At 40.1% G+C, this 21,171-nt stretch overlaps 1 protein-coding gene across 1 annotated transcript in view; it reads left to right on the top strand.

Annotated features, from left to right (window-relative positions):
- Positions 1 to 19,683, top strand: part of RYBP (RING1 and YY1 binding protein) — a 67,227-nt gene extending 47,544 nt beyond the window's left edge. The window contains exons 3-5 of the mRNA XM_065407894.1: positions 15,704 to 15,880; positions 16,023 to 16,121; positions 19,399 to 19,683. Coding sequence (XP_065263966.1) covers positions 15,704 to 15,880; positions 16,023 to 16,121; positions 19,399 to 19,651 — 529 coding nt within the window. The 3' untranslated portion in view covers positions 19,652 to 19,683. The remainder of the gene's footprint in view (positions 1 to 15,703; positions 15,881 to 16,022; positions 16,122 to 19,398) is intronic.
- The last annotated feature ends 1,488 nt before the right edge of the window (positions 19,684 to 21,171 follow it).

Genomic DNA, 21,171 nt, shown 5'->3' on the forward strand with positions numbered 1-21,171 from the left:
CTACACTGCAAACAACAATGTTGTGTAACATTTTTAAAAGGTATAAAAACATGAAATTTTACTATACTGAAAGGAGACCACATAGAGACAGATTTGTTAATTAATCATGGAATCTTGCTCAGTAGTAGGTTCGCTGAGTAGGATGACAAAGACTATGACTTTTAGGTCATTTCATAAAACATAAAAGACCCTAAGCATTGGTCATGAAAGTCATGTTACAAATATAGAGCCGTAATCCTGATACTTCGATACTGTGGTTATAAGTAAGGCTACATTTTAGTCATGGGTATTTTTAGTAAAAGTCACGGACAGGTTGCGCTGCAGAAGTCATGGAATCGGTGACTGCCGTGACAAATGCATCCTTAGTTATAAGCCTTAAATAAAACAAATGTGGATCCGTGGTGGCATGATGGTGTCCTGGATTCCTTAGGACACTCAGTACACTAATTATAAATAAATAGGCAGAATATGGCTAGCCCATTACCAGCAGATGCTTCCTTCCCTAATGCCTATGTTATATTGATTTAAATAGAGAAATGAAACCTTGCCCTTCATAATCGCTCTCCTACTGTCCTCGTTTAAAAAATCCTCTTATGAGGGGGAAAAAGCAGAGTTTTTACCCCTAAATGGAGGAGAGGCAGAGACTCTGTGAAGTCTAGTAGGAACTTCACTATTGCTATTGATTTTATAAGGAAGATGCTCATACTAGGGTGATGGGCAGCAATATAAAATTCTTCGATAGGAGTGAAGTTCAAAATATCATCTTCCTTTCTAAATCAGCTTTGTCATCCCAGCTGGGGATACCTGTTTGAAAACTGAAGACCCAATCCCTCCACGCACTCTTGAAAATGGTCCCTCCATGGCCTGGGAATTAAAAGCTGGTGTATTTTGTAAAAGGGAAGGAAAGGACTGAGAAAGGTGGGTGAACATGGAGAAGGAGGTTGGGTATCCAAGGAGCTTTGGTGGGTAAGGGACACAGATCAGGGAATGAAATGTAGAATCCAGAGTTGAGATTTCAAAACTGAATGATTCCTGTGGCACCAAGGGTCTACCAGGCTGTGAAGATGCTCGTGGGGAGGAGCCTGGGAGACCCTAGTCTTTCTGCCTGGTCTTTTCTAGAGGTGCTGCTGAGAGAAGAGAGGGAGCACCATGGAATGAGGTCTTAGGTCTCCTTCTGGCTCTTCCTCACTGACGCAGGGCCTCCATATGGAAAGGGGGAGGTCAGGTTGTTGGTCTCAATGTCAAAGGCAGCCTGTGCTAGATCTGAGGAAGAGAGAGGGGCCGGGGACGCCTTAGAATACGCCCCTTCTGCCATTAAGTTTTTGATTTATTGTGCCCAAATCTTTTAAGAGGCTCTGGATGCATATTGAACCTTTCATTAAATATACAGTACCTTCAAAATTAGCTGTCTGAATATGCAGTATTCATTGTGGATCTCTCCAGTCCACAGTATAAGGAAAATAAATTAAAATTTCTTCAGCAACTTCTTTGTAGGAGAAAGCTACTTCTGAAGAAAAACCTGCATGCTTATGTAGCTTAAATTTGGATGTTTTAAGAGAAGGTTTTGATTGTAACAGTTCTAGATCCTAGGCTTGAGATCATTTGAAAATCAGTTTTTGTGTTTCTTTTTTTAAATAGTTTTTTCCCTTAATTACTCTGCAGCCTGTTTGGGATTTAACTCCTATTTTAATATTTTCTGCTACCTAGTATAAATTATGCCTTAACTTCTTAGAAACATTGTTAGGTGGCCTCAAACTGTGCAAAGGTTTAAAAATTCTTGTGAACAGATTTCACTCAGTTTCTCAAGAATTCCTCCTGTAGTACAGATTTTCATCCAGTCCTGCAGCATACAGTTTTCAGGAACCAAGCACTTATGAGAACTATTATTTCCTTAATGCTGAAGCTTTGACCTGCATGCTGAAAAATTCCTACGGTCTTTAATTACATCACATACAGTATCTCTGCTGTATTCTAATGTTCTATCTCAAAATCAGAAGGAACTCTTAGATTTGGAAAGTGACTTCTTTTTATGTAATATTCCTTATGGAACAGAGTTAGGATTTTTAGTGAGTATATTAATGTAACTTGCTTCTTGTACCTCCTTAATGCTGGTAGGTTCATTCTCATAATGGTGAATCTACAGTTGTTTTCCCCTGTAATGCATATTTTGGTTGTAAACTATTTCTTCTGAGTTCTGTCAAGTTAAAAGTTTTATTGAATAAGCTCCTCAGTTGATCCATTAATACAACTTGGTGTATACATGTAACTATGAATGTGGTGATTTTATAATTTACTAAAAGGAACAGATGAGACAACATAAAAAAATTGAGGCCAGGGGAGTTGATTTCACAAAATCAGGTGTTCCAACTTAGTTGGTAGCAAAGAGTTAAAAGTTCCAATCAGTAAGTGGTGTATTGAAACCTTTCAGTAGTTTGTGTATGTTTAAATTTACCGTATATACTCGATCATAAGCCGGTTTGTTTATAAGCCGACTCTCTTACCCCCCACCCCCCACTCCCAGATGGATAAGCAAAAATGGAAAAAATTTATAACCCGTTCATAAGCCGACCCTATAATTCAGGGGTCAGCAAACTTTGGCTTCCAGACCATCAGGATAAGCCGCTGGTGGGCCGAGATGGTTTGTTTACCTTGAGCGTCCGCAGGCACGGAGGTAAACCTAAGTAAACAAAGTGTCCCGGCGCACCAGCTGCTTACCCTGACGGGCCGGGACAGCAGCTGGTGGGGAAATTTTTTTGGGGGGAGAAGCTGGGAGTCAGGGGAGTAACCTCTGTTATCCCCCCCCTCCCCCATGACCCCACCCCTAGCCCAGGACCCCCACACTCCCCATCCCATCCCTTCCCACCTTATCTGGGGAGGGCCGGGGAGGATGTCTCTGACCTGGCTGCAGCCTGCTCCGGCGGGCCAGACCAGGCGGCGCGACCGCAGCCTGCTCCGGCGGGCCAGACCGGGCAGCGCGACCGCAGCTGCTTCGGAGGTTGGGGGGAGAGCAGCGTGGCCAGCAGTGGAGAGACTCTGGCCCCGCCTCTTCCCTTCTGTCTCTGCTGGCTGTACTGCCTCTCCTTGCTCCCTCTGTTGGGGGTGGGGCTGTGTCCCATCTCTCCCTCTCTATACCTGTTCAAAGCCGACCCCCTTCTCTGGTGCTTCCCTTTTTTACTAAAAATATTGGGCTTATGAACGAGTATATATGTACTTAAGTTTGTTGGGGTTTTTTTTGTTTGAGGAGCAAAATTGCATATCTTGGCTTTTTGTCAAATGGATGATGATTTTCCTCTTTCACATTTCGTTAAATTTAGAAAATGTTATCAGTGATACTTAATCTTATATGCAGCTTTCCTCAGATAACTTTCCTGTATTTCCTTACATATTGCATCTTAGATTAATATCAATTCACTTTTTATTTTTTCACTTCTAAAGGATGCTCCATACTGATAGTATAAAGAACAACTAAAGCCCCATTTACACTGTGGTTATAATTTGTCAACTGGCTACAAGATAGTGAATGTCCCGTGGTCTTGTTAGTTTCATTAAAAACTGACGTATGGGTGAGACCACAACTGTTAAGTCCAATTATGGAACATTGTTATGGTTCCCATCTACGCTGCAAAGCGGAACTGTGCTTGAGCCAGATTCTATGTCTTGGTTATTACTGTAATGTAGACAGGGCCTTGGAGGTGGCTGTGTATACTGATGCACAGTATATTTCTTCACTTGAGAAGTCTATACTGTTCGAATTACTTAGATTAATTAACTATTTCTGGTTACTTGTCATCTAAGAGTAAAAGTCATTCATAGTAGTTTTTGTTTTACTTTTGGCTAATCGCATTTGAAACAATACTTCGGAAGAGTTTGGATTTTCTTGAAGTAATGGTTTGTGTGCTTTGATTTAATCACTCATGCTCTTTCTATTCCTGTTGGTGTGTTCTGTATTATCTTTTAGTGCTCTGTAGTCATCCAGTTGCCTTGTCCTTTTGGTGTATTGCTTAACATATACACTTGGGACTAAAATCTCCCCTCAGATGCATCTGAGCAACTTCCACTGAAGTCGTTAATGTTGTGCATGTTTATACAAGGAGAGTTTGTCCATTAATCTACACTCTTTCTGATCTCTGAAAATGACAGTGGGCTCACAACAAGTGAGTTTCATAATATGTATAAAAGCATGAATACTCTGATTCAGCAACCACATAGCTGGCTTAATATTTTCTAAAACTTTTACTGCTTTTAGATTTGAAAAAACCAAGGTTTTTTGAGAAAATAGAACTTGGTATTTGAAGTAATGTTTTGAAGGGTTATTGTCTACCCCTCTTCTTGCAGTGCATCTGTCTCAGAAGGGTGCTCCTTATTGTATTATGATCTTGGAACAGATTGTTTTATAAACAACTCTCACAAACTGCTTTGGACTCTTTCTTTGTTTAATGTGTAGTTGAACACTTGAGGATTCTTAAACTATTTGTGTACTTAGACTTCATGCTGCATTGCATATGAGACATATTTGCTTTCTTCGAAGAAATGGTGAGACCCCACTCGGAGGTTGGCATATTGCACCACTGTGTGAAATTATTCAAATCATCAGTACTTCATGTTATCATGAGGTTTTTTACTTGGTAAAATACCACTTGATGCTACTTTCACTCCTGCGGTAACATAGTTAGTGTAAAGGTAAAAGCAATTATAATTAGATCCACACTCCTGGGAATCGCACGAGTCCCCTAAGACTTTCTGTGCTTCCATGGGTGTTGAGCAGGCCATTGAGTCTACTCTGGAGGAGTCCATCGCCTCTGTCTTCAGGAGGTGGATGGCTTATGCCTTTCAAATCCTAGAGAAAGGGTCAAGGACTCTTGCGCAGGTACAGAATTTGGGAGCACATAGAAAATATTCTGTACCATGCGGTAAAGTGATTTTGCAAAATAATTTTACTTTATTTCCCAGTAAATAACTTGCACCAAGAGTATGCTGCTGGCTATTATTCCAATTAATTTGGCATTAACAGTAGTTGTGAATAAAAGGGCAGAACTAATGGATTTTAATACCCTGGACCTGATTCCAAAGGACAGATAATACTTTGGCAGGGAAACATTTTGTTGGAGAAAAGGAAGGAAATGTGTGTGAGGTATCTACAGAGACTTATCAGAGTCCCAAGAATGTGGATCAGTTACCACTCTTGGAAATTAGAGACATGTGCAATGAGACCCCTGTTGAGGGATCTTGTGCTACTGTGTCATTAAAATCAAACCAAACCAAACCCAAACTCCTCAACTCTCTATTTGGAGTTGGTGTGACCACTGCTGGAATATCGTTTCCAGTTCCGGTGCCCACAGTTCAAGAAGGATGTTGGTAAATTGGAGAGGGCTCAGGGAAGAGCCATGAGACTGATTAAAGGATTAGAAAACATTCCTTACAGTGATAGACTTAAACATGTCAATCTGTCTAGTTTAACAAGGAAAATATTTAGGGGTGACATAATTATGCTATATGTACCTACATGGGGAACAAATACTTAATAATGGGCTGTTCATTGTATCAGAGAAAGGTATAAAGTATCCAATGGCTAGACAAATTCAGACTGGAAGTAAGGGGTAAATTTTTAACAGTGAGAGTCATTGGCGATCCCTTGAGGACGAGGAAGATCTTTTACAGGTTTTATTTTTCATGGGTCCTTTGGTGACTGAGGAGTCTGATCGTTAAGCCGCAGGCTCGTTGGCAGACATTACAGGTGGTGTTGGAAGACAGGCTGGGATGCGATTGCTGCATGACAGTTGTCTTTCCTTTCTTTTCTGGCGTTTTTCTGCAACCAGGGCAAGGCAATTTTCCTCAAAAGTGGATGTTCCCTCTCTGATGAGTCTTCGCCAGTTATCCCTATTCTGGGCTGCAGTCTCCCAGTGTGTGGTGTCGATGCCACATCTCTTGATGTTTACCTTGAGAGTGTCTTTAAAGCGTTTCTTTTGGCCTCCCCGTTTCCTTTCTCCTTTGGTGAGTTGGGCATACAGCAGTTGTTTTGGTAAGCGTACATCAGACATGTGCACACAGTTTTTAACAGTGAGAGTAATTAACCATTGGAACAATTTACCAAGGGTCATGGTAGTTTCTCCATCACTAATCTTTAAATCAAGATTGGATGTTTTTCTAAAAGATATGCTCTAAGAATTACTTGGAAGAAATTGTATGGCCATACAGGAGGTCAGACTAGATAATTGTAAAGATCCTTTCTGGCCTTAGAATCTATGAATGTATGAAACTCAACTATTGCAGTGATTGGGTATCACTTTTTGGTAATAAAAATTTCAATTTGTAAGACCTAGGTGCCAAAACTGCTTTCTGGAGAGGTGTATGTATTTCAGCCTGTCGGTTCATGCCTCAATGTTGTCTTCCTACAAAGATTACTAATTGTATTTTATTTTGCAAATATCTGCTTTTGTGACATGAACTACAGCTTCCCAGAGACTGTCAAACTAATTTTAATTGGACTATTTTACCGCTCTCCAGTGATAATTTTCAAAACACAGATCGATTTGGTTTTGTTTTGTGACTTGTCTTAGAGGACAAAGGTAGGTATTATTTCTCTAGTTTACTTGCTTCTGAAATCATCTTGTATGTTGTTAGTCACATCAGGGTCAAATTTAATAGCTGAGCCCTTACCCAGGAAAACTGTCTCTTAAATAAGAGGGCATTTGGCCAAGTAAGGAATGACTAATTTTGGCAATTAATTGATCTTTGCCTATTAGCGGTAAATATGCCCAATGGCTTCTGATGGGATGTTAGATGGGGTGGGATCCGAGTTACTACAGAGAATTCTTTCCTGGGTGTCTGGCTGATGAGTCTTGCCCACATGCTCAGGGTTTAGCTGATCGCCATATTTGGGGTCGGGAAGAAATTTCCCCCCAGGGCAGATTGGCAGAGGCCGTGGGGGTTTTTTGCCTTTCTCTGTAGCGTGGGGCACGGGTCACTTGCTTGAGGATTCTCTGCACTTTGAAGTCTTTAAACCATGATTTGAGGACTTCAATGGCTCAGACATAGGTTAGGGGTTTGTTTCAGGAGTGGGTGGGTGAGATTCTGTGGCCTGCGTTGTGCAGGAGGTCAGACTAGATGATCATAATGGTCCCTTCTGACCTTAAAGTCTATGAGGCTGAGGCTGCCTAACTAGGCACCAGCTGAATCTCCTCTCGTATTCCAGAAATAATCATGGCACCAAGGTGATCCAAAGGAGAGAGGTGCAGACAGTCAGAACATAGGACGGCTCATACTTGTAGTGTAGCTCTTCGTAATCATTCGTAAAGATGAAAGTGAGGCTTCACCGCACAAAGTAGCGTCCGCATGCATCAGCCTTTCTGTTTGTACCACTTTGTGCTATTGCATTTTGTAACCTTCCTGCTTCGGCAGTTTAAACTCTCGTTATTGAGTTACTTTTAGTCTTAAGGAACTGTTCAGTTGAAGAGTGAAAGTGTAACAGCCTCCTTTTTTTTTTTTTTTATACAGGTAGGAACATATTTCCTATCTGTCTTTAGTTCAGTTTCCTTTGCTAGCCTAGTATAGTATTTACCGTCTCATTCCCATTGCTCTAAATAATCCCAGAGATAAAAAACCTGCTCTGTTTACTCCTCCTTTTCCTCTGGGCCTGAGTTTGCTAATCATTGTTCCAACCTGGGGTGTAACTTCTTGACTAAGACTTTTGCCTAGCATAAGACCTGGATTTGTGCCAGCTTGCTGCCTCTCTGGATTTCTGGCCATTATATTTGCCTTGCTCCAAGTCCACATGAATCAAGGATCTAAGTGTGGCTTGCTAGGCTGAGGAGAATGTCCCTGCCACATTAACTCTCTCCATAGCTGTAAGAATTGTCATATAATACTTAGCAGTTTCTTTGCCTTCACTTCCAATCACTTGTCTCACTAACATCAGACACCTTTAAAACATACTTGCCAAGCAAAGCCGGCTGCTGACATGTAGCAAATACCAGTTCACAGGAATCCAGACTCTGGCCAGATCCATTGGAATGATGTTGTGACCCAGAGATCCAGATTCTTGGGAACGATATTGACTGGCAGGCTGTTGTGTGAATATCCTTTGGATTTTACTCAGCTGTTTGAACATTAGTAAAACTTGGCTCTCACTTTTTTGTTTTTGGTCTGGTCTGTTACATCTCAGCGATCCTGGTCTGAAAACCACTAAACAGTGACTACAAATTAGAACCCATATTGGCCAATTATTTCTCACTGCCAGCTACTTGAAATAATATTTTTTGTAAAAAGTCACATCCATAAAAGTTGGGCTAATCTGTTGCAGGTGTCTGTCCCATAGGTAAACTTGGCAAAATTCAATTTTTATTTTTTTAGTATTTTGATGGATAATGATGTTTATTTTTAAGCATTTTTTCAATGTTTATTGATTTAAATTTTCACAGTGCAGGAAAAAATGAGGGGCCAGACTATCATTATTTAATGACCGATGTTGATATGCAAAAAGTTAAGCTTTATAACTGTTAAAACACAAATTGTCAACATCATATATGTAAAAATATATAAAATAAATAGCCTTAAATCAAACTCTAAGAAATTCTCAAGCAGCATTGTTCTTACTTAGTAAATTTTGATTATTATTGATGGAAATATTTCTTATTGGTTTGTGTATATGTGGTCAAGTTGATGTTTATCAACATTTACCAGTAAAAATCTAATCCTTCCAAGCCTACCCATAGTATTGAGAATTCGGTCACGTGGCGTTTACTGTCAAGCCTTCTTTGAGTGACCAAATTGCAATAGCCCTCAGCATGAATTCAAGTTGAGTGAAGAGATCCACTTCCTAACTAAACACGTCCCACTCTCTCAAATGGTCACCCAATGCTCTCTAAGGAGTATGGTCATCTGCTCCAAATGTCTACCAGCTTTTCTGCAAGAATCATCTTCAACTTGGATCCAGTGAAAGCAGGATGGAAAAGACCCCCTAGGAATCCTAAAACATGATGGCTGGGCAGTGCCAACAGACACCAGTTCCCCACCCCATAACACACCAGATTTGGCACAGGACAGAACATCATGGAGGCCCATAACACATTTGGTGACCTCTGTGTTGTCCAAGTGACAACATGAGAACTAACCAAACTACTAAGCTCACCACTGCTGAGGGGAAAATCCTCTGCAACAGATTGGTAGATGTTATTTAAAATGCATATCTTCTTGCTTGGGTGCTTTGGGAGGACTCTGATTAGGTTGCAAAAACAGGTAGGACATTGTAGTTACCACCATATTTAATGTGTGGCAGTTTCGTGTGAATGTAGCTTCATGAATTCCTGAAATGTCACTTCTGTTTAAAAGTTTTTCAGGGGGATATTGCGATTCATTAACTAACTCTGGCTCATGTATAGTGCTTGTTAATCTTAACATTCTTGCTAGTTCATGCAGTCTGTATTCATGCATTCATTGATGCAAGTGAGAAGCTTGTCTGAGGGCTTGTCTACACTTGCAACACTTCAGCTGCAGTGCTGCAGCTCCCCTCTGCATTTGTAATACACGTCCCTGAGAGGCAGTAGCTAAGTGAACGGAAGAATTATTTTATCAACCCAACACTGTCTACCCCCAGGGGTTAGGTCGGCTTAAATATGTCACTGGATGGGTGGATTTTTCACACCTCTGAGCGACCAGAGCTGGGTAACTTTTTAGTATAGATCAGGACTGAGTAAAAGACACTAAAATCACAATACAGTGACAGTCGAGCGGTTTCCTTGAGCACCTCTGTTTGACAGAAAGCTTAGAGTGCAGACTGCCTTGTGTTTTCGTTTTGGCACCCAAACAGGATCTCGGTATTTGAAATGCATTAAAGTTCAATTTCCTTTCTGTCTCAGCAGGATTTGGGCACAAAGCAGTTAATCTTCATTTTCGAGGTAATTTTTTTTTTCTTGCAACAAGTGTATGTTGGAGACAAGTTTCTGCTCAGGTCCCTCTGCTCTCATGCTAACTTGTTTAAAAAATGGGATATTTTTGTTTAAAGCAGTAGTCTGTTTTTTGCCAGCTCTCCAGTCATAAAATGGCAGATGAGAGCAAAATTGTGGCCAGAAATACTCAAGTGCAGTGTGGTGTTAAACTAGCACAGAGAGATCCTTCTATACTTTTAGTGACTCAGAACTCTGGAACAGATGCCTGAGCAGGTTAATTCATTCTATTCCAAATGGAAACGAGGCTTCAAATCACCATCTCCTTTTCATTTTAAAATATGAGCAGGAATTGTATCCCCCTGAATATACTGACTTTGTCTTACTTCTACCTTTCTGGAAAGCAAAGTAAGCTATTTTGTAGCCACAGCCAGTGAAGGATTCATGAGATTGTTATAGTGACGTCTTGTAACAAGTCCTGCTCCACCCTAAAATTGGAAAAACCTAAGCTATAAAATAGAGAAATATAGAAAAAAGGTTTCCATATCTCAGGAAAAGAATGGGATGTTTAAAAAAATAGTTGAGATGAAGGACGCTGTATGTGGACACATAATCAAAGGGATACCACACATTTTTATGTTGAGAGGGATTATTAACCATTTTAAAAAATTGAGTTTTCTCTGTGGAAAAGATCTCCTGTTTGAGAGAGAGTATGGCCCAGAGGCCAGGCAAGCAACTTACATATCTGGACACAGCAAAAGCATTACTTCTGCATCATGCCCTGTGGTTAAAAATGCATTGTGGTAGGTGCATGCTCGCTTGGCTTTTCTCCATGCAAAGGTCTTCTATCCAGTATAGTTTAATAATCATAGTTTTGTAAACTAGATCCTAAAATTGTGTTTTTTCTTTGATTTTCAGGGACTTGGGGTCCCCATAACTCACCCAGGCATTGTTTACTTTTCTCCTAAGTTTGATAGATATCTGAAGTAGATGACTAAATGTTTATTGAGGCCTTGTCTACGTGAACATTTAGTTCAGAGTGAGATATGAATCTATCCCACACTAGCTTCCCACACACTAACTGTCCATGTGGATCCTGGAAAATTGTAAAAGTTGCAAAATTTATTTAAAGTTTAAAAGATCAATAGGTTGCATTTCACAATCTCTGCTATTTAAGTAAGACTTTTGTGAGAATGGATTCATTAATCAGGTAAAATCTTCCTTCTACGTGCATAACCAAACTGTTCTGTTTGTCATGTTTATATCCACTAGCTGTTATGCAGTCACAGCTGTAGAATCCTTATTTAAAATGCAAGGATGCAAAACTGTCCCCAGTATTCCATTAAAAAAATCAGTAGATAGTCTCTTACCCTTAAATCCCCCCCAGAGGAATACTATTGATAAGATAAGTAGTCTGTTGATGTAATGGTATTTAGAATTGTTCATAACTTGGGCCTTGTGCATACTATAGGTCATATGAGCAATAATTGTACCAAAAAAGCTTTCTAGGATACATTTTTCAGTTTTACTGTTTAGTGAGGCCCTCTGTATGCACACTCTTGAGAAGTGTAAGCAAACCACATTATAAACTGAATTGGGCTGTGACTGTGTTGAAGATTCTAAATGCAACATGGGTGTTTCAGAACCTGGTTACAAATATTATTCCAATTTGTTGTGCAGACTGGACCATAATAGTATATTGTAATAAAGCTAAAGCCTTGTACAAACAGGACCATGTTTGTAGTACAGATATGGTCTTAATGGAAGCAGCTTTGGACCCACAAAACAACTGCCAGCAAAATCCCTTCTGTTGATATTGAGAGAAGTTTTTCGTTACATAGGCCTTCACATAATGGTGGCAGAAACTTTTGGGGATACTTCCATTGTTTTCATGGGAGACTTAAATGTTACATTTTTATCAACAAATAGTATTGTTCACCTTCATTTAAAAAAACATGAAACCGCTAAGCAGGTTTTAAACAAGCTCTCTCATCTAAATTTTGGTGTTTCTTATAACAGAAATGTCACAGGCAGTTCTTAGTGTGGTACTTCCTGTTAAAATAAGTTTATACAGCAGACTTCTTAGTCTGGAAAAGCAACTACCATCTATTTACAGTAGGTATCTTTAGCTGCCTTGTTTTTACTACTTGGTAATATCTAACATATATCTAACAGGCCCACAGAACTGTCATTCTGAAGAGCTGGCTAATCAGTGGTTCCGAATTTGGTGATCTCCAACGGTGATTTACATATTGCTAACTTGCAGAGAGAGGTTCATTTTGATCTTGTCACAGAGCCCTAACTTTTACAATTTAAATTATTGGGCTTACAAACTCCATCAACAGTCATAGAAAGACAAAAATACTGACACATGACCCAAAAAAAGTGAAAAATTGCTCCTATATTGCATGTGTGTATATCTAAGAAAGCAGATCCCAAACGAGTGAAGTATAGGATAGTGTTATGCAGAGTTGTTTTCACACTATTTCAGACACACGGCCTCCTACTAGTTTCTCCTATGTGACGACGTGGAACCAGAGGCCTTGTCTGCACTAACTAGGCAAATCTGTTTTTCAGAACCAGTGTAGATGCAGGAGTCCTGTTAATGGTCTGTTGGGTATAGGTGCTGACTCCATGGGTGCTCCGGGGCTGGAGCACCTACGGGGAAAAAATTGGTGCTCCCCGCCCCCCCGCCCCAGCTCACCTCCGCCTCTGTTCTACCTCCTCCCCTGAGCGTGCTGCGTCCCCTAGCTCCCAGCGCTTGCGCCATGAAGCAGGTGTTTTGCGTGGCAAGCGCTGGGAGGGAGGGTGGAGGAGGGGGAATGCAGCGCGCTCCGGGAAGAGACGGGGCTGGAGCAGGGATTTGGTGAAGGGGTCCAATAGGGGCAGGGAGGGGGTGGAGTTGGGGCGGGGACTTGGAGAAGGGGTTGGAATGGGGGCGGGACCAGGGGCGGCGGGTGCGAGCACCCACTGGCGCTGGGTAAAGTTGGTGCCTATGATGTTGGGCACATTTTTAACACTGTGTTATCTAACCATAGCATCATAGGGTTTTTTATTATTATTTTTTTAAAAGCCTGTGATGAGTCTACACTATACAACTGGTAGCACTGATGCAATTGCATTGCTGCTGAAAAATGACTGCAGATTTTTCTAGTGTAGAGGTAAATAGGACCTAATCCAAAGCCTGTGAAGTTGTGGGAGTATCTTTCCATTTAATTAATTTGATTTAAATGGGCTTTGGATCAGGCCCCTAAAGAGGTTTGGTTACACAGATTCTAGCCTAAAATAAAGGGACATTAATAGTTTAAATGGTGTGTAATTTATATGGGTTTTTATATTTAAAAAAAAAAAGTTTTCTTGCCTTTTAATAATGACATCCTAGATTAATAAAACTGGAAGCATCTTTAAAACGTATCTTTTACCCACTTGTGCTGTTTCATCTCCCTTTCATTCAGGTTGGACAGCAAAAATAGAGTAGTCAATTTCACTTTTAGTTTCTAGTAAGTTTCAATATCCAGTTCTGCTCTAGCATAGTATTTGGGAAATGTCTGAATCCCAAAAAGTTGTGTTCAGCAAATATTTTAATTGATTTTTTTTCTTGCAAAACTAGGGATTGTTTAGATTTGTTTTCATTTATTTATTTTAACTTTGGGACTAATGTTAACTGACCCTTTCTAAATTTTTCATTTAGTGCTGAGGTGCAATTTATGGAGTCCTTTTGTAAAGACATACAAGAGCAGTTCCACAAATGGACTGACCTGTGTAAAACTTTGTATGTATAGCAAAGAATGCATTGATTATGTTTGTGTCTCTGGTTCCCTGCAGAACATTTTGTACTATCTTTGGATCTTGTATGAAATGGGAACTTTGTGTGCCAGGAAAATCTGGCTGATTTCATTCTTGAGAGGAGTTATTTTGTAGTCCGTAGTGTTTTTGTTTTTGATTGAATCTAGCAGAACTAAAGATCCGTGCTGGATGAGTTTAAGCTATATTTAAATCTGCTTTAAAAAAAAAAGTAATTGAAAATGTGCAAATGTGTGTATATACTACAACTTTAATTTTATATAGTGTTTATAAAAGCACTGTCTCAGTATATCCAGAGTTAAACATTAGGACCAAGAGAGAGAAATGAAGAGGTATAAACAAGGTAGCAAACAGATGGGCCTTGTGAAGGAGGCTGTTAGGGATGGCTAGAGCTGCAGAGGTGAATGCTCTCTCTACAATCCAAAGAGTTTGCAGAGAGTGAGCAAAGGGTGGTGCTAGGTGAGGGAAGTAGAGAGGCAGTGAAGTTCACAGAGTAGGTCTGGTAAAATTTTCGAAAGCCCTTGAGTGATTTGGGAGCCTGAGTTCCATTGATTTTTAGTGAGACCAAGGATCCTAATCCATTTAGACACTTTGAAAAGTTTTGTCCTAGGAAGCATTCATAGAGATGTTTTATAAACCAGAACAATTTTGAACTTGAACCAGAAATAAAAATAGGGAGCCAATGGAGTTGTTTGACTATAGGGAGGATGTGTTAGTGGTGCTTTGAACACATGAGAAGGAAGTCAGCAGTTTGCACATGCTGGGCTTTGGAGAGGCCAGAGAGAAGGAAAATATACAGTTGTCAAGGTGAGAGGAGATGAAGGCAGGAATGAGGATTGTAGAAGGGATGAATGTATGAATTTCTACAGAGAGCACTCAGCACTGAATTGTTAACTATCTGGTGGGTTAGATTTCTGCTTGAAACATTTGAAATAAAAATCTGTCTAAAATGACAGAGTAATTTGTTTACCTCTTCTCTTCCCATTTCCCCTCCTTAATGTAACCTTTTCTCTCCTTTTCTGCCTGCACACTGCCTGCCCCCTTAATCACATTATCTCCCTCAAAAACCCAAACCTACTAGCCTTTAGTCACAGCAGAAACCAGCCATTTCACCTCAAGTTGTCTTTTTTGCCCCTCACCTGGACAGCAATAGACCATTTTAGAATTCTTGATCTCAGTTACAGCAAGTCAGCTAACTAGGGTCTTTGACTTAGGACCTCATATTCCAGAAAGAGCATCCTTCAATTTTTGTTGTCTTTTTTTTTTTTTTTTTTTTTTTTTTTTTTGTCTAAAGAACTATATACTTTGTAAAGATTACTGAATACTATTTGGAGTTTGTAAACAATTGTGTTGAGAGTGAGTGCTAGCTGGAGATTGGCACAGACAGACGTGACACTTAATGGTACAGTGAATGTCCCATTTGTTTTGTTGTTTGCAATGAATTACAATCTGAGCCTTTGGTGGGACACAGTAAATCTTAGTTGCTCTTTATCAGTAAACCTTCTGTTGCACTTCATCTGTTGTTCAGGCCAAGTCCACTGCTTCAGGGAACTAGAACTTATTCTGAAAAACTAAATGTGAATGACACCTTACTAATTTTTTTTTCTGTATTTAACATATTACCAATGTTTCTTTAATAAAATGAGATAGCACTTTAAGTCTCAGATGTTTGAAAGCTGTCTGTCCATGTAATTATGAAAGATTTAAGAGTGTAAATTTGTGAAGCATGTGGAAGAAGAATATTATATTTGTTAGAAATATTGAGAAGGGTTCCTGGACTGTGGATTAGTACCAATAAAATTCCAGTTTGTAGGGCTGTCAGATTTTTAGTTTGAAAGTTTCATACTTGCTGGTAGCTGGTAATACCTGATACTACGTAAGGAAATATACTCTGTACCTGAAAGTCAAATATCTTCCATAAACGATGAAACGGATCTTAATGGTGCTTCTGCTACATTTGAAATGACATGTCCTTTATTAAATCATTGATTGTGGGTCTTATTTTTTTCTCTTTATAGAAAACCTAGAATAAACTCTCAGCTGGTTGCTCAACAAGTTGCCCAGCAATATGCCACACCCCCGCCACCTAAAAAGGAGAAGAAAGAGAAAGTGGAAAAACAAGACAAAGAAAAGCCTGACAAAGAAAAAGAAATCAGTCCAAGTGTTACAAAGAAGATCACCAATAAAAAGACTAAGTAAGTTTCAGGGGGACACTAGTAAGGTGTACAGTTAGTTATTCATTATTTAAGCTTTATCAATGATTGGTTGTCTTGCCAAGCAATAGTGCATGTTAATCAGCAAGAAAACCTATTATAATTTTTTCCCCTGCTTTTACAGACCAAAGTCAGATATTGTAAAAGATCCTCCTAGTGAAGCAAACAGTATACAGTCTGGGAATACTACAACAAAGACCAGCGACTCAAATCACACTTCAAGGTAAGTTTAATATAGAATCAATTGATGTTCATTTAGTTAGATCTTGACATCTGAGAATTGAACTGAAGGGTCCAAATTAGTGGGGTTTTTAATTGGGTTGACAGCCCTAGAGACAGAAGACTCTGATTTATCCACAGAATTCGTATGGCATGAACATCAGTAGTATAAGCTTCCTCTGTGCCTGTGCATCTGAATGATTACCTGGAAAAGAATAGCTTCAAATAGTGGAAGCCGTTGACTCACTAGACACTCAGTCCTTGGCCTTCTGATAAAACTGTCATGTGTCAGTTGTGGGTGGTTTGTTGCTTTTAGGCAGTTAAACTGCTGTGTAGAAAATAGATATTAATCTCCTCAAAGGAGGGCACCTGTCAATTTTTTCTTACCTTTTCTCTATTTATACCCAATAACTGTGTAAAGAGTGGATATATTATATTTGCCTGTGCCCATGCCTCCAATTCAAGCACTATTTTGATTGTGTTCTTAGGGGACCACATGAAAGGCCTGAATTGTTTAATGAGACATTTACGAACTTTATTTTTGTCCAAGGATAAAACAGTTGATTGGAGTTGATATTTCAGATGGGCTTTTGCCTGTGTGTTAGAGTTAAGTCCTATCCTCAGCTGTGCTGACATTGCAGGTTTCTTTTGAAATAAAAGCTATTTCTCCTTACTTCTCCAATGCAGCAGGCCCAAATTCTGGTCTTCTTTACACCTTGAAGTCATGGAGGCAACAAGCAGAATTTGACCCCACAGTTTGACTACCTGTGTGAAAGTACCAAGGGGAAGAGAGTGCCTTTAAATTCCCTTTTGAGCGTCAACCAGATTTGTTGAGCCCTCCCAGACACTGAAGAATGAGCAAGGGGGTTAGTCCCAAGGGTGGATGGAAAGCCAGGGCTGTTACCACCTATCAGACTCCTGCAGTTCTCCCCTATTTTCTTGTCAGCATGTTCCAATGGAGTCATGTTGACAGGGTATTTCCGAGCTGCAGCTGTTCAGGAATCCCCCTGAAGTGGTTTGGTAGCATGGAGTTATTCTGGACAGAAGTTAATGTGGCTTGGGGCCATGTTAAGTAGACCATTGAGAGGGAGAAGTCTGCTCAGTGCACCTGTCACTGTTCCAGCTCCTGTCAAGTGACAGCAGAGAGGTGTACTCAATAGCAGAGAAGGGCACTGGCAGAGAGATCTGCACCAGGATCCCAGAGACAAGATCTGGGCCAGGATTTTTAGCTGTTTCTGAGTACGAGAGAAAACAAATGAGTCTGTAAAGTTACAGGAAGAACTGGGTTTCCTAAAGGAAATGGGGACTTGGGGGAGAAAAATAAACAAACCTACTACACTTCCTGGAATATTTACTGCAGATACAAAGGATCTATCAGTATCGGGTAGCCTTCGCCTACTAAGTCTGAAAGCTGACGAAATTGCCCAGATATGCTGAGCTAGTTGGCCTTTAGCACCCCTACAAGCCAGGCGACGTTAATCTTTTCATCTAAGTCTGTGGTTGCATGTTCAAATGCAACCTCTTGGGTGTGTAAATGAGTATATACATACATACGTGTATGTGTGGCTTCACATTAGAACTTACTGACACCACCTACGGTTTTGAAGAATCTAGTGACTAAGTGGAGGGGCAGTATTAAAAAGAAAATAGTTATTCAGTGTCAGGTTGTTATCCCAACATAGTTATAATTTAATATTTAAATGTGATTAAAATATTAATGTTTTTCCTGTTAAATTTGATGCAATTTTCTTTCTAGGTTACTTACAAAATACTGCTTTTAGAGTGAGAAATTTACAGCACACTTTATTGAAGGTTTAAATTCACAAGAATATCGTTCTTTTCCTTTTGAAACTATTTATCATCACTATTTCCCCCCACTTTAGATAACCCTCGTGTAGAACCTACATCTATTTCAGTGATTTTATAGGATAATCTTGGAAGGGGTAGCACTGGGATGATCATCTACAAATTCCCGACACTAATGGAGATGCATCAACAATATAAAATCGGGTCCACTTCCTCTTTTCTCACTATTCTGAGTTAGTCCAATATGACCCAAATGTAGAGGAGAGGATTATTTTCTGCTCAGTTGGAAAACTGGGGCCTGGTCTTGAAGAAAAACCTATCTGTCTCCTATTTCCATAAAAAAAGGCAATTTCTAGCGCTAGCAAGCTAGTTCTATCTGATGTCTGGAGAATGACCGCTCTAATTTCCCTAGTGGGGAAAGTTCTGCTGCATTAGTCTGACCCACGGTTGGAAGGGAAAAGAGTTGACTGTAAATCACAGGTAGTCACTGAAGCAGACGTGGCATCCGCCAACAGCTAGAGGACTGTCTCACATGGCCAGCAACAGCACACACCAGCAGAAGTTTGCCCTTAAATAAACTCATTGCATTGTATTTGTATCAGAATTTTGGACCAAGTCCTGCAAACACATGAATGTCAGCCTCTGTGCAGAGCACAGTCCTTTATTAGCTGGGTTACTAATTGCATGATAGCATAGAAACAAATTACTGAAATAATCCTGAGCTATAAAAACCAACGTGTTCGCTTTGTTTTGTCTCTTGACAGAGAAAAGCTAACACTGTGAGAAATGTCCTGGGTTTTACTTACAACAGCCTTCTGGAGGGAGCATTTTGAGCAATTTTATACTTGGATTGATTGGGCCTCTGATTTGTATAAACTCGAAATAGTTGAGAAGGGGAAGCCAAGTTGTCCCAGTGCCTGAGTTATATGCAGCTATAGTGTTCCCCACATGGGAATGAAGGTCCATGTTCAAATGCTTTCATGTGGTTTTGTATTGCAAAGTCACAGCCTTGTCTCAGAACATCAGGGCCCGTGATGTGACAAGATGGAGAATTCAGATAACAGAATTCTTTTATCTATCGCATGGGGGGAGTGGAGTGGGGTGGGGGGAAGATTCTGAAAATCTGTCTCCCAACCCCATAGGCCTGTTATCTTTGGTCCTTCTGGCTGAGTGGGGTTAAAGTTAATTCCCTACATCCAAGTAATCTCTGCTGTGCGTTGCAAGGCAGCCCTTTCCTCTAGGGACTGCTGCTGCAGCCCTCACAGCCTGTGCTGTTGTAGGGAGCAAAAGGTCACACGCCTGGGTCGTTTGCATGGTACTACACAGCATTAAGCACTGGGCTGGTACCAGACCTCACTTTCAAACTAATCTGATCTGTCCACGAGTGCTCAAAACATGTCACTTAGTAGAAAGTTTGTTTCTGAAATATGGTTCCTAATAATTTTTTGGCCTTTTTTCCCTCTCCTGTTCTTTAGGCCCAGACTGAAAAATGTGGACAGAAGTACCGCACAGCAGCTGGCAGTCACAGTGGGGAACGTCACAGTAATTATCACAGACTTTAAAGAAAAGACTCGCTCCTCTTCCACATCTTCATCTACAGTGACGTCCAGTGCAGGATCAGAACAGCAGAATCAGAGCAGCTCCGGCTCTGAGAGCACAGACAAAGGCTCGTCCCGTTCCTCCACGCCAAAGGGCGACATGTCAGCAGTTAACGATGAATCTTTCTGAAAATTGCACATGGAGTTGTGGAAAACTATGAATCAGGGTATGAAATTCAAACACTCCACCTGCCCATGGGGCTTCAATCCTGGAGAGCCTCATCTGTGCTTGAACACACACTTTCTTGGACATCACCCCCTTACTGATGCAACCAGGATAATTTCTGCTTGTCATGGGCATCTGGCCACCAAGGAATTTCGCACCCTGAGAATTACTCTTGACACTTTTATGTATTCCATTGTTTTATATAATTTTCCTAACAATCATTTATAATTGGATGTGCTCCTGAATCTACTTTTTTATAATATCTGCTGTGCACAATTTTCCATGAACATTACAACTTTTTGTTTTTTTGGAGTGTGTGGGGGGGAGGGGAACGGGACTTTATTTATTGCATTCACAAACTCCATCCTCCTTCAGCATATCCTTTAAATTCAGTTCTTTCTTCTTCCAGTTATACTGTGTACTATCAGTTTTGATATAAATTATATATAAATATATATATAAATAAATATATATAAAGGGTTATTTGAAACCAATACATGGAAACGCTGGTGCTTGAAACACTGTGAAGTGAAACAAAAATATTGAACAGTTAAAGATCTGGGACAGTCCCCTTTTGTGGAAGTGCTGATACTGAAATGGAACCAGGCTTAGATGAAAAGTGTGTTCCGGAAGGTTTAAACCTAGATGAGACCTGATTTCTCCCTCCCCCCTCCCCTGCCAACTTTTGGCTAAACAGTTCTGGACAAATAGTTTTTATTATACATTGTGATCTATAATGGGAAGACTCCTTCAGATAGCCTGCATTCCCAATAGAATAACTCAGAATGACAAATCACAAGTCCGTGTCCAATTGGAGTGTGCTTATTCAAAAGTAACTAAGCTGGTTTCAGAATGCCATGCATTAATGTATATGTTGTTTACTTGTTGACATGGCTATTTCTTTCATAGCCAATCACACAAAAATGTGTTATGCTGTAATTTTGATTAATTCCATCCATTTTCCAGACCTGCGTCAATGACTGAGGTGACATTAAATCTCTGTGGAGTGGCTGTTTGCTTTAGAATTCAAGGCAGAAGAGAGGCCTAAGGCTGGAAGCTTTTTTGAGCTGGTGAACCAAACCACTCCATGTTCACATCTGATGTGGCTTGGTTCTTTCTTGGTCAATTCTTTTCATTTCTGTCTCTTTCCATTCTGTTCTGGGGATTATTTTTGTGTTTAATTGAGTTGGGTTTGTTATTCCAAGAGCAATTTCTGAACAGCATATCATCCAATGATGACATATATAGGCTTGTTAATGTTTGGATACTTCTAGATATTCTGCTGTGGGAGCTACAGTTGAGAAAAAACTTTCATGCTGGCAAGTGAACGACAAGTGCTGCTTCTGTTGATGGTCCGTGTCTCTTTCATTCTTGCTCTCTATCTTTTCAGACTATAATCTTCTTTCCTGGTCTATTAGCATTGCTTTACAGTTTACCTTCTGTGCATTATCCTGCTAAAATAATAATCTGAAGAGGTGAAACAA

Source organism: Emys orbicularis, chromosome 7 (genome assembly GCF_028017835.1).
Source record: "Emys orbicularis isolate rEmyOrb1 chromosome 7, rEmyOrb1.hap1, whole genome shotgun sequence".
Lineage (NCBI taxonomy): Eukaryota > Metazoa > Chordata > Testudines > Emydidae > Emys > Emys orbicularis.